The following is a 13,317-nucleotide window of genomic DNA, read 5'->3' as shown; positions in this document are numbered from 1 at the left end:
GCTGGCCTCTGCAGTAATATAACGAGCAGTGGAAAGTTTGAACTACGACTTCAGAGCATAGGAAAGGCAGGAAAGTGGGATTAAGAACTACGGTACTATTGTGATCACCAGTTTTCTTTAATGCAGGTGGATCAAATAGCAGGACTCAGTAATGGAAGCAGCAGGAGGAAAATGGAGGGCACCAAGTAGGGTGACTTTATATGACAAATGTTAACACAGAGAGACTAAAATACATGTTAGGCTATGTGCACACGTTGCGGATTGGTGTGTGGATTTTTCCGCACTGTTTTTGCAAAATTCACAGGTAAAGCACACTGCAGATTTACTGCGGATTTACTGTGGATTGTGTGCGGATTCCACCTGTGGTTTTACACCTGATGATTCCTATTGAGGAGCAGGTATAAACTGCTGCGGAATCCGCACAAAGAATTGACATGCTGCGGAAAAAACATCGCTGCGTTTCCGCGCGTTTTTTTCCGCAGCATGTGCACTGCGGATTTTGTTTTACATAGGTTTACATGGTACTGTATAGCACATGGAAAACAGCTGCAGATCCGCAGCAAAATCTGCAACGTGTGCACATAGCCTTATACGGAGTCTTTCACTGCAAAACTACGGTATATAACTGTTAAATCCCACCTGGTGGATAACCTGCAGAACGCATTGCATGTTCAGTGTAACCAGTTCTCTTATTACCCCATGCTAATATTGGACATACTGGCATCATATGCCATACCCAACAATTAGATGCAGGCTGTGAGCCCCTCAGTGCTATTAACCACTTAGACTCCGCTTTCAATCTCTGACAGTAGCATTTAGGCCGGCGTCACACTAGCGATTTTTACGGATGTATGAGAGGCGCAGAAAATACAGATTGCATACAGTACAATGATTCTCTATGGCCCAGCTCCTATCTGCGTTTGTCACCGTATTGCGCAAAAAATATGCCAATGAAAGTCTATGGGGGGGCGAGAAAAATATGGATTACACACGGACCAACAGTGTGACTTGCAAGAAATACGCAGCAGTGTTCTAGCGCAAAGCCGGCAATTCAGCGCGGTGTACAGTAAAATCACACTGACAGGTTAGAATAGAATAGCTAAAATAAATGTCTACACATAGTATAGGGATATATATATATATAGGTCAGTTAGACATATATATATTTATATTTCATATAGCGCTAGATAGCAGAAAAGCTGGTAATTCAATTGCCGGCTTTTCCTATCTCCTTCTGAAACCCGACATGATATGAGACATGGTTTACATACAGTAAACCATCTCACATCCCTTCTTTTATTACATATTTCTCTTTAGTAATGGAAGAAGTGTCTGTATGTTAAATTTGGTGGCTCTAGCTATTAAAATAAAGGGTTAAATCGCGGAAAAAATTGGCGTGGGCTCCCGCGCAATTTTCTCCGCCATAGTGGGAAAGCCAGTGACTGAGGGCAGATATTAATAGCCTAGAGAGGGGCCATGGTTATAGGACCCCCCTGGCTAAAAACATCTGCCCCAGCCACCCCAGAAAAGGCACTTAGCCTCTCTCTTCCCACTCCCGTGTAGCAGTGGGATATGGGGTAATGAGGGGTTAATGTCACCTTGCTATTGTAAGGTGACATTAAGCCAGATTAATAATGGAGAGGCGTCAATTATGACACTTATCCATTATTAATCCAATAGTATGAAATGGTTAAAAAAACACACACATTATTACAAAGTATTTTAATGAAATAAATACACAGGTTGTTGTAATATTTTATTATACTGGTAATCCATCTGAAGACCCTTGTCAGCAGAAACAAATGTAAACAAAACAACCAACAATATTCCATACCTTCCGATGATCAGTCTCGTCCCACGCTGTAAATCCATCTGAAAGGGTTAACTATTTTTACAAGCAGAAGCCTGCTAATGCAGCCGCCCCTGCCTGTAAAAACCCGGCGAATGAATGGAATGTAGGTGAATGACCTTTAGTTACCTCCAGTTGTGGTGATGCGTCCTCTGCTGGATGTCCTCATATGAACTCGAGCCTGGGAACTTTCAGAATATTTTTTTAAACTGCGATACCAATTTAATAACAAAGCAACTTTATTATTCAGGTGGATTCCTTATTGAAAAGCCAAAGAATAACTTTAAACTTCAGTTAGGCAAAGTTTTATATATTAAAGGGAAACTGTGAGTACATAATAGCTGTTCAAATCACGCAGAGCACATTGTAGGGGACATAACACTAATAAGAAAATGAAATTTAGTATCCAAATCCATTGTTGCATTCCCAAAAATGTTCTTCATTACAACTTACAATGAGGTGCTCGGAGCACCCTTGGCATGGCTGAGCAGTTCAGTGCATCTTTCCAGCTAGCTGTTTTGCATTTATCTCCACCACACTCTTCCTTGATTAACAGCTGTAGCCGTACAGGAGACAAAAGAGGGCAGAGATAAATGGAAAGCAAGTAGGTGGAAAAGGTCACTGAACTTCTCTACCATGCTAAGGGTCAAATTGACATGCTGCGGTCTGGAGAGACGTGCCCCAAGTCTCTGCGGGTGAGCCTCGGTGTCTGTGAATGCATCCACTATGCTGTAACAGCAGGACACTGCGGGTTGGATGCTGCGTCTACTGGATGTGCACATACCCTTAGGATAAATGGCCAAATGTTTAAAAATATGTTTGACATAAAACATTTTTTCAGCTGACACATTCCCTTTACATTAACTTCAAACTACCTTTTTAAAAGCATGAAATCTCTAAGTGTTCCATGGCATAGAGCCTACTGTCGCCATATACATTGTTAGATATACCAGGTACTGCACACAATTCTTCACAACAGGATCTCAGCTTGCAGTAGTTGTTAGGAATTCGTATCCAATTGCAATCAGCAAATTATAATGATTTCTTTTCTCTGCATTAATACTGATAAGAACTAGGGGGGAATATTAAGCAAAAGTGGTTATCTAATTTTAAAAAATCTCTTGAAAAAGTTTAAAGAGCATGAGCAGATGTGGGCATCTCCCTCCCTCGACTCAGTCATACTCAGACACCAAATTCTCACATTTTGTTCATTCTATTTAATGCAATTTATGATAAGTAGGAATCCCCTTTAAGGGTGGCTTTTTCTCAGCACAATATGTTTTGCTTGGCAAAAGAAGCCCAGTCTAAAGTTTTCATTTTAATATTTTCTTATAGGGTTTACCTGGACTCCAAGGTGCAGATGGTCCTAAGGTACATACTTTAATATGCTGGGTTTTTATGTATTTGTATTCAAGAAATCAATAACATAGAGACAATATGAAGAATACAGTATTGAGAAAAAAGTAATAAACTGAAACATAATTAACTGCCAGAATTCCCTCAATTTTGATTCTTATCCCATACTTAACAGCATGTACAAATTCTATAATACATTACCATCCTGTAGGATCTACCCATAATCATGTGATGAAGACTGCTAAATGCTGAAACTAACTTCCATTATAGATTCTCTGATTGTGACTTCTTCATGCAACAATGCAGCAAAACCTAACCATAACATTTTTAACAACATGTTGTACAGTTGCCATTGTTTTTGTTTTCACCCAACATGCCGAGATCAAAAACCTTTACTTTTGCCTCATCTGTCTAGAATGCATCAATTCAGAATTTTTCCCATCAGACTCCATTTTAAAGATCTTTAAAATAAAAAAAAATAAAACAAAATCAATGAATAGGGTCTGATATATAGATATAGAACCAAGAGAAAACAAACCTCTAAAATATAGCTTTTATTAATAAATTCTAAATAAATCTTCACAATAGGAAAAGGATCTAGGGATAAGAGCCTGATTCTTCTTTTCCATACCTGCCAGTGGAGGTTGGCACCCTAAGAGAAATTGCTGTGGCGCCTCTGCTCATCGTCGGCTTGCCCTGACTGACCTTAAGTCCTATACCAGTATTTCCTGAAACCTGACACTATACGTAGCTGTGTGTGTGGGTTCATCAGGGGAAGAAAAAGTGAGGGGCTCAAAGCGGCTCCTGCCAAATTGAGCGCATGTGTCCGGTAGACTGTTGTCCATGCGTATGATTAAATCCTCACGATATTGAGGAGGGGAGAAACGCATCAGGTGGAGTACTCTGCTTGAAAAGATAAGTGACGTGAATCCTATATGTATTATATGTTTTTAAGTGAAACCTGCCCTTCATATATATATAGTATCAGAGGCAGTGTGAAGGGGTGTATGACAGTCCCACATATGCCTTAACTGCAATTCTGCTCACTACACATTTTTATTTTCTATCTTCATGCGTACTATCATAATATGCTAGGGGTCTACAACCCCATATGTGCCATTTGCAAAACTGGTGGCATCTGTGAGTTGTTGTCTGCACACAAGTGCCTATTGAAGAGAGGGTCACACACGTGAGAGTAAATCGAGTAAACTTACTACTGCTTGGTCACATTTGTGACTAATATTGATATTTGAATTATCTATCACATGTTTAATCACAGTTGTGTAAGCCTCAAAGAGAGATTCATCTGGAAGAAAATCAAGTGAGCATAGATTTATCTATCTGTACAGGCACTCACACAGCTACGTATCAGTGTCAGGTTTCAGGAAATACTCATATAGTACTTAAGCACTTTTAACGGGTGTTGGTGGTGGCTTTTTTTTAAGGGATCCCTATCAGGGTCAGTTAGGGCAAGACGACGATGAACGAGGGTGCCACAGCGATTTCCCTTAGGGTGCCAGCCTCTGCTGGCAGGAAGGGAAATGGAGAATCAGGCTCTTTCCCCTAGATCTTTTTCCTATTGTGAAGATTTATTTATAATAAGAGCAGACATGTGTATCTGCTACCCCATTTTAAAGATCTTTACATAGCGGTTGACCGGGTGACACACTATGTAGGAAAAACTTTGAAAATGGTGATGCCACACATTTCATTAACAAAAGCCCGTCCAAGCTAAATATCTGAAGTTCAAATAAGAAAGGTACCTCCTGTATGAGCCGTTCATTATGGTCTTGCTAAGCCAGTTTCTAATTGTGTTTTTTTTATTTACTTCACCTTTATGTTTATATTATGCTTAAAGAGAGTGTATCTGCTGATCTATGCTGTCAGAACCACGTGCAGGATAAATCAGTGACCGGTTCTGTTACTGCAGCCATGTATGTTTCACTCTGAACTAATGCAGCATTTTAGAGAACACGTACCGTAATTGGAAATGGTGGCTAGGCCTCACGCAACTCGGATTACTAGTCCAAAAGGCAGGTCTCTGAATGCTTGTCCTCAACCTTTTCTCAAATGGCAGGTTTCTGTTGGCTTCTGCCTCTTGGGAGAGGGTCAAGGAGGTTTCTGTCAGCTTCTCCCCAACCTGCTCCCCTTGACTGACAGGTCTCTCTTGATGTGTGAATATAAGGAAAGATCTGTCAGTCAATGGGAGCATGTGGGTAGAAGCCATAGGGGACCTATGTCTTGGACTAGTCATTCTAGTCACATGGTCTCCCGCTGATATCAACGTTTTCTCTGAAAATGATACAGCATTTCTAAATGGAATATACATGGCAGAATCTGTATCTGATTCATGCTGCCTGTGGTTTTGGGATACAGGTTAAAGAAGAGACAAAGGCAAATAGTCCAGAAAATATTGGTTAAAAACTTGTTCACTGCTATTTCAGCAGCATTTTTTAAAATTCAGAAAACATAATAAATATACAAAGTGTTGCAGAAATAAATAACTGCCTTTAAAGATGACCTTTTACAATATTTTTTTTTTATTTTGAACTGTGCATATCAATAAAAAGGGGCTGAAAAGCTAATTCAGACTTTTTTTCTTTTTCCACTCTTTTCAGTTATGGACTTTTGAAGTTAAGTAAAGCCCATGAGGAATGCACAAACAGGCATTTTCAGGGTGACTTGATGTGTCTCACTTGATCTTTCTAAGATCTTCTCACTCCCAGTGCTTCCTGTTACGAAAGCGTCAGGAGGAAATGAGAACTGCCGAGTGGGAGCGCAAGAGGTGTGAAGATCAGTTTGAGCACAGCGTTTGTCACAATGCTCTACAGATATCTGGAAATAAGACGATTGACCGTATGTCCAGACAACACATGTTGGAGGTACAAAAAGTGGTATGTGACACGCGCTGCTCTCATGATGATTTTCTCTGATCCAGAGCTCCTTCTGCTGCTCTCCTCCTCTCCCGGAGCTGTAATGACAGGAAGTGATAGAAGAAGTGTTCTCTGCGTGGTCAAATGAGCCACATAAAGTCTCATCAAACCATGCCAAAAATGACTTATTTAACTTTTATTTTTTTACCCCTTTATGATGCCTTCTTCTTATGACTGGGCATCGTAATAGAGGGAAAAAATATAGACGCACCAAAGAAGAAGAATCTACCACCTTTTTGGTTGAAGAGGAAACAACTTACACATTGGGTGCCCTAACCTTCAAAAGCCAATATCTCCACAATTCAGTGAATGAAAAGTTTTAATCATAGAATGATAGAGTTGGAAGGGACCTCCTGGGTCATCGTGCCCAACCCCCTGCTCAAAGCAGGATTCACTAGTTCATCCCAGACAGATGTCTGTCCAGCCTCTGTTTGAAGACTTCCATGGACGGAGAACTCATCACCTCTCGTGGCAGCCTGTTCCACTCATTGATCACCCTAAATGGCAAAAAGTTTTTATAATATCTAATCTGTGTCTCCTCCCATTCAGTTTCATCCCATTGCGTCTAATCTTTCTTTGTGCAAATGAGAATAAATATGATCCTTCCACAATGTGACAGCCCTTCAGATATTTGTAGACAGCTATTAAGTCTCCTCTCAGTCTTCTTTTTTGCAAGCTAAATATTACCAAAACCTGTAACTGTCCCTCATAGGACATGGTTTGCAGACCAGTCACTATTCTGGTCTCTCTTCTCTAAACTTGCTCGAGTTTGTTGATGTATTTTTTAAAATGTGGTGCCCAAAATTGGACACAGTATTGCAGATGAGGTCTGACCAAAGAGGAGTTGAGGGCGATAATGACTTCACGTGCTCTAGACTGTATGCTTCTGTTAATACATCCCAGAATTGCATTTGCCTTTTTTGCTGTTGCATCACACTGTTGACTTTATCAGCCCATCTCACCCAATTTAGTGATATATAGAATTTAAATAATAAAATATTGTCAGTGGTGCTTCCTTAAATGAAGATGGATAAATGATAGATAAATCATTTGTTTCCTATTTTTAGGGAATAAAAGGCTTTCTTGGAATGAAAGGAGAACAAGGATTAGCTGGAGATGATGGAGGTGATGTAAGTCCATTTATACACAATCTTTAGATTCAGTCGCAGTTTTAGGAATAACTTTACTGAACCTGCTCTGTGAGAACGTAATTTTTCATCTGTAAAATTGGTCGGACCTGCTGCATGAAATTGTAATAATATTATACAGTGGATGGCAAACATCACCTTGAATTAAAAAGGTTTTCCACCACTTCGATATTCATGGCCTATCCCCAAGATCAGTCATCATTATTAGAACAGAGTACACCTGATATCAGGCAAGCCCACAGATCAGCTGATATTAATTGCATAGGAGCTAATTTAGTTGCAGCGGCCACTAAAAAGTGTAATGGAGCTGTGGTGTTCTGCTCCGTACACTGTCTATATCCTTCTGCTGCTGCTGCGTAATACAGGTAAACGCAAACTTAAAAATTCCAGCTTTTTAGTAATGCAGGTGCTGTGTGTGGACACCCACCATTCTGAAATTGTTGTGAAAAAATCCATTAAGGATATTTTTAACAGAAAGTACATGTGCTGTGACAGTATTGAGTTATTTGCTTCATTTGTGACAGATAAAGCAATGTAACATGCTTTAAATCTGAGCAATTTGTCTGCACCCCCACACAATGTTTTACTTTTTACAGAACTACCAATCTGGAAAAGAAGGGGAAAGAGGACATAAGGGGTATCCTGGGCCACAAGGAGAACAAGTAAGTGCTATAGTTTTTTTATTTAACAAATTATTTCCTTTATAAACATATGATTTTCATGAAAATGTAGGAAACTAAAATTACATTAAAATGCATTTTATCTGGAACGCAATGTGAATGAGGTGAGTTCAACATGAAAACATTTAAAGAAGCACTCCTCCCATCAAAATGTTTATCCTCTTAAAATATTACAATCAACATATTACATAGCACTTTGTACTTACAATTGCTCATTTTGCCTTTCTACCCAGTTAATTATTTTCTTTTTAATTAGGTCTAAAACATTGCATGATTAAAAGCAGAATAACCGAATCCCTCTAATCTCAATTTAGAAAATAGAGAAGTTGAGAAGAGTGGAGCAGCTGGGTCAGGAGTTGAAGAGGGGAATGATTCATGCAAGGAAAAGAGAAGGATTAGCTGAATAGAAAGGCAAAATGAGCAATTGTAAGTACCCAGTGCTCTAAAATATGATTGCAATATATTAAGGGGATAAAAACTTTAATTTGAGTGCTTCTTTAATTGCTGTATAAATCAGCCAGTATATTATAAAATAACTACATATGAAGAGATGGAAAAAGAGCAATTAAAAGACTAAAAAATTGGAATTTCAGTGACTGTAAAAGTCTCAGGCAGGAAAGTGATCTTTAACCCCTTTAGCCCTCAGAATGTTTTCACCTTCCTGACTAGGCCAAATTTTACAATTCTGCCCAGTGTCACTTTGAGGTATTTATGGAAGAGCAAATCCGAACTTTAAAGTTAGGGCTTTGTACCAGACACCTAGTATCCGGTGCTGAATCCCGAACACGGACTTCTCCTGAAAGTCCTTGAGAAGTCTGCGTTACTGTTTGAAGTTTGAATGCTTAATAAATCTTGTTGAAGTGCTGCAGCACAGCCAATCAACAAGCTTTCTGGCTGTGGGCACTTCCACAGCCTTCACAGTCATGCCAAGGATTGACATGGCAGTGATTGTTTGGTCCATGATCCGGCTTGTGCTCTACCTTGTTTAGAGACAGCTCGACTGTGGAACAGCGTAAAATAAATAATTTAAAAATGATGTGTGGTCCCACGTTTTTTTATAACCAACCAAGGGAAAGCAGACAGCTGTGAGCTGGTTTTATTATGCCGGGAAAGGGCCTTCCCAGCCCATTAGTATCAGCCACCATCTGTCTGCTTTGCCTTTGCTGGTTAGTAAAAATGGGGGGACCCGAAAAAAATTATGTGGGATCCCCTCTATTTTTTTTAATAATGAGTTAAAACAAAGTAGACAGATGAGGGCTGATATTAACAGGCTGGGAAAGTCCATGGATATAGCCCCTTCCAGCTTAATTAGGCCAGCCATCAACAGCCCAAGTGATTCTGAGACTTTTCTCATGACATGTTATACTTCATGTGAGTGGTAAATTTCTTTATATCTACATCATTTTTTAAACCTTATTTTTTGTTAGGAAGTTAGGAGTGTTAAAAGTTAATCAGTAATTTTTTATTTTTCAAACAAAATTTACAAATTACATTTCTTTTCATGGACTACATGACATTTGAAATGTCGTTGAGCGGCTACGTGATAGAAAACACCCAAAAGTTACACTATTTTAAAAATTGCTCCCCTCAAAGTGATCAAAAACACATTCAAGAAGTTTATATACCTTTTAGGTGTTTCACCCAAATTAAAGCAATGTGGAAGGAATAAATGAAAAATTTAAATTTTTACCACAAAAATGTTGCTTTAGCCCCACATTTTTCATTTTCACAAGGGTAACAGAAAAAAATAGACCATAAAATTTGTTGTGCAATTTCTCCTGAGTACACTGATAACCCATATGTGGTAGAAAACTATTGGGCATACAGTGCGTACCGAAAGTATTCAGACCACTTTACATTTTTCACTCTTTGTTTCATTGCAGCCATTTGGTAAATTCAAAAAAGTTAATGTTAGGTGTCGGGTTCCCGCCTCTGCACATGGGGAATCTCGAACCATCTCCGCTGCGGTCTCCCATTCTTCTCCAGCCGCAGTGGAGTCTGCTCAGTGGAGATGTCGGTCCCTACGTCTTGCTCAGTCTGACTCTGTGCAAAGGGTTACTGCTGCCTTTCCAGCTTCTGCCATTGTAGCCAGTACTGGGCAGCGGTGAGCAGATGTTTTTGGGACTAAGTCCTGCTTTTCCCCTTCTGAGCATGCCCAGGGCAAGATCTCTCGTTGGAGATCAAGGGTCACATGTTTAGATACTGCAGCAAATCCCATTGGTCCTCTAGGAATGTCCTGAAGGTGCTCAACTTCTGTGGCAGCCTTCCATTGGTCCTTCTAGGAAGGTCCTGTACTTGCTGCAGCTATAAAAGGTTTGCATGGCAGCACGGCCATGCGCTAGCGTACACTTGTAAACGTGTGTGTGTTAATGTGTGAAAGTCGTTCATTGATTATCCCCTCCCTTGTGTATGACTGCTCGTGTAAGGTGGATGATTGCTATCTAGCACCCGACTTAGCCATCAACACGTGACACACAATACAGCGTCAGATTGCTGTGACCGCCAGTGCGGCACCGTGCGCTTACACAGCGCTTTCCTGACCCAAACCTGGGTGGTTAGTGGCGTCCGCCAGAGCGGCACTGCACGCACTCCTGTGCATCTAAATTATTATTTTGGCTACGCTGACACCCCAGTTGCGGTGTCGAGCGCAAGAGGTCTAGTTGTACTCTAATCCCGAGTCTAGGGGTAGAGTTCTGTTCACGTCACGAGTTCACGTCGGCCCTGTGACGCAACAGGGTTCGCTTTCTTCATACTGGGTGAAGTTAACCCATGTGTGAATCCATATTGTACCGCCATATAGTCTGTCATTACTTAGCAGCAGGTTCCATCTCTGCACGGTGGACCCCAGGCTGCGAACGCACCTTACTCTATCTTTCTAATTATTTGGTGCGTTCCGCTAGCCCTAACAGTTAATTATTTTCTCATTAATGTACACTCTGAACCCCATCTTAACTGAAAATAAGACACAGCCAACACCTGAGTATGGGGCAAGCTCACCCCGTGAGCCCGCTCCATACACCCACTTCCAACTTGTGATGTACATGTATGGCGCGTGTCATGAAAAGGTTAAAGATGAAACAATAATGACACAGCCCCTTCCTCAACTGACCGAAACGCTATTGGGAACTTGTGGGCCCTTCTTAAATGGGAGAGTAATAGTGAAGAAAGACATTCACCTCTCTGAACAGTGTTGGGGAGGCTGTGGGTGAGACCCAAAAAGTGTTGGTACCCAACGACAGGTTAAGAAACTAACAGACTTTATGGATAAAGGTTTATGACTGTTAGTGAAATGAAGGAGGACTATATTGATCACTGAGCTTATTAAGAAATGTATTTTGTACATTTTGAGAGGTTTGATGATTATTCTAATTATAACCGATGAACATAAACAATTGAGATGAAAAAATGTCATTTTTCATTTAGTTTAATAATAATTTTGTACATTAATAGTTGCTCTATAATTATACACACATAGATATTGTCCTAAGAAAGGCAAAACTTCACTTTTACTTTCTTAAATATTCAGGTTTCAGGTTTATTAACCTTTTGATTCACCGACAGCACTGTAGTTGTTCAATAATAAAATTGATCATCAAAAAATACAAATTGCTTAACAATTGTGCACACAGTGTGTACCTAACAAGCAGGGCCGTATTTGCCACTAGGCACTTGAGGGCACGTGCCTAGGGCGGCGGGATGCGGGGGGGCGCCCTTGAGCTAGGTTTTTTCTTTTTTTTTATTTTTTATTTTTTTATAAAACTCCGGGGTCAAGTTTCCGCCCCCCCTCCTCCCTCCCTCCTTCCCGCCCCCCCCCTCCTCCCTCCTTCCCGCCCCCCCTCCCTCCCTCCCTGAAGACGTAATACTCACCTTCCTCCAGCGGTGGCTGCAACTGCGTCTCAGCGCCTGCAGCGCGTCCTGTCTTCAGCGGTCACATGGTACCGATCATTAAGGGTGATGAATATGCGCATATTCATCACCCTTAATTAGCGCTACCATGTGACCGCTGAAGACAGGAAGGAAGACGCTGAGATGCCAGGAAGTTCTGTGCTGCGCGTTGGTGAGAGGTAAGTATGACAGGGAAAAAAAGTGGGGTGCCGTGCACACAGGGGGGAAGGATGGGGAGCCGTGCATACAGGGGAGAAGGATGGGGAGCCGTGCATACAGGGGAGAAGGATGGGGAGTCGTGCATACAGGGGAGAATGATGGGGAGCCGTGCACACAGGGGAGAAGGATGGGGAGCCGTGCACACAGGGGAGAAGGATGGGGAGCCGTGCACACAGGGGAGAAGGATGGGGAGCCGTGCATACAGGGGAGAAGGATGGGGAGCCGTGCACACAGGGGAGAAGGATGGGGAGCCGTGCACACAGGGGAGAAGGATGGGGAGCCGTGCACACAGGGGAGAAGGATGGGGAGCCGTGCATACAGGGGAGAAGGATGGGGAGCCGTGCATACAGGGGAGAAGGATGGGGAGCCGTGCACACAGGGGAGAAGGATGGGGAGCCGTGCATACAGGGGAGAAGGATGGGAACCGTGCACACAGGGGAGAAGGATGGGGAGCCGTGCACACAGGGGAGAAGGATGGGGAGCCGTGCACACAGGGGAGAAGGATGGGGAGCCGTGCATACAGGGGAGAAGGATGGGGAGCCGTGCATACAGGGGAGAAGGATGGGGAGCCGTGCATACAGGGGAGAAGGATGGGGAGCCGTGCACACAGGGGAGAAGGATGGGGAGCCGTGCACACAGGGGAGAAGGATGGGGAGCCGTGCACACAGGGGAGAAGGATGGGGAGCCGTGCACACAGGGGAGAAGGATGGGGAGCCGTGCACGCAGGGGAGAAGGATGGGGAGCCGTGCACGCAGGGGAGAAGGATGGGGAGCAGTGAACGCAGGGGAGAAGGATGGGGAGCCGTGCATACAGGGGAGAAGGATGGGGAGCCGTGCACGCAGGGGAGAAGGATGGGGAGCCGTGAACGCAGGGGAGAAGGATGGGGGAGCCGTGAACGCAGGGGAGAAGGATGGGGGAGCCATGAACGCAGGGTGGGAGGATGGGGGAGCCATGAACGCAGGGGAGAAGGATGGGGGAGCCATGAACGCAGGGGAGGATGGGGAGCCATGAACGCAGAGTGGGAGGATGGGGGAGCCATGAACGCAGAGTGGGAGGATGGGGGAGCCATGAACGCAGGGGAGAAGGATGGGGGAGCCATGAACGCAGGGGAGAAGGATGGGGAGCCATGAACGCAGGGTGGGAGGATGGGGGAGCCATGAACGCAGGGTGGGAGGATGGGGGAGCCATGAACGCAGGGGAGAAGGATGGGGGAGCCATGAACGCAGGGGAGAAGGATGGGGAGCCAT

General features: G+C 42.9%; 1 protein-coding gene across 3 annotated transcripts in view; it reads left to right on the top strand.

The window, feature by feature from the left end:
• LOC138642123 (collagen alpha-1(VI) chain-like) overlaps positions 1–13,317 on the top strand; it is a 181,884-nt gene that overhangs the window by 119,405 nt on the left and 49,162 nt on the right. Inside the window, exons 24-27 of one of the 3 annotated variants that reach the window (XM_069730058.1) lie at positions 3,185–3,220; positions 7,206–7,268; positions 7,883–7,948; positions 8,281–8,393. In XM_069730058.1, the coding sequence (XP_069586159.1) occupies positions 3,185–3,220; positions 7,206–7,268; positions 7,883–7,948; positions 8,281–8,373 (258 nt within the window). In that variant the 3' untranslated portion in view covers positions 8,374–8,393. Of the gene's footprint in view, positions 1–3,184; positions 3,221–7,205; positions 7,269–7,882; positions 7,949–8,280; positions 8,394–13,317 lie in introns of those variants that run through there. The other 2 variants (XM_069730059.1, XR_011314000.1) reach the window with 2 other exon arrangements.

The sequence above is a fragment of the Ranitomeya imitator genome, chromosome 6, assembly GCF_032444005.1.
Source record: "Ranitomeya imitator isolate aRanImi1 chromosome 6, aRanImi1.pri, whole genome shotgun sequence".
Lineage (NCBI taxonomy): Eukaryota > Metazoa > Chordata > Amphibia > Anura > Dendrobatidae > Ranitomeya > Ranitomeya imitator.
The sequence above is the reverse complement of the archived record's forward strand: the minus strand, read 5'-3'. Positions and strand labels throughout refer to the sequence as shown.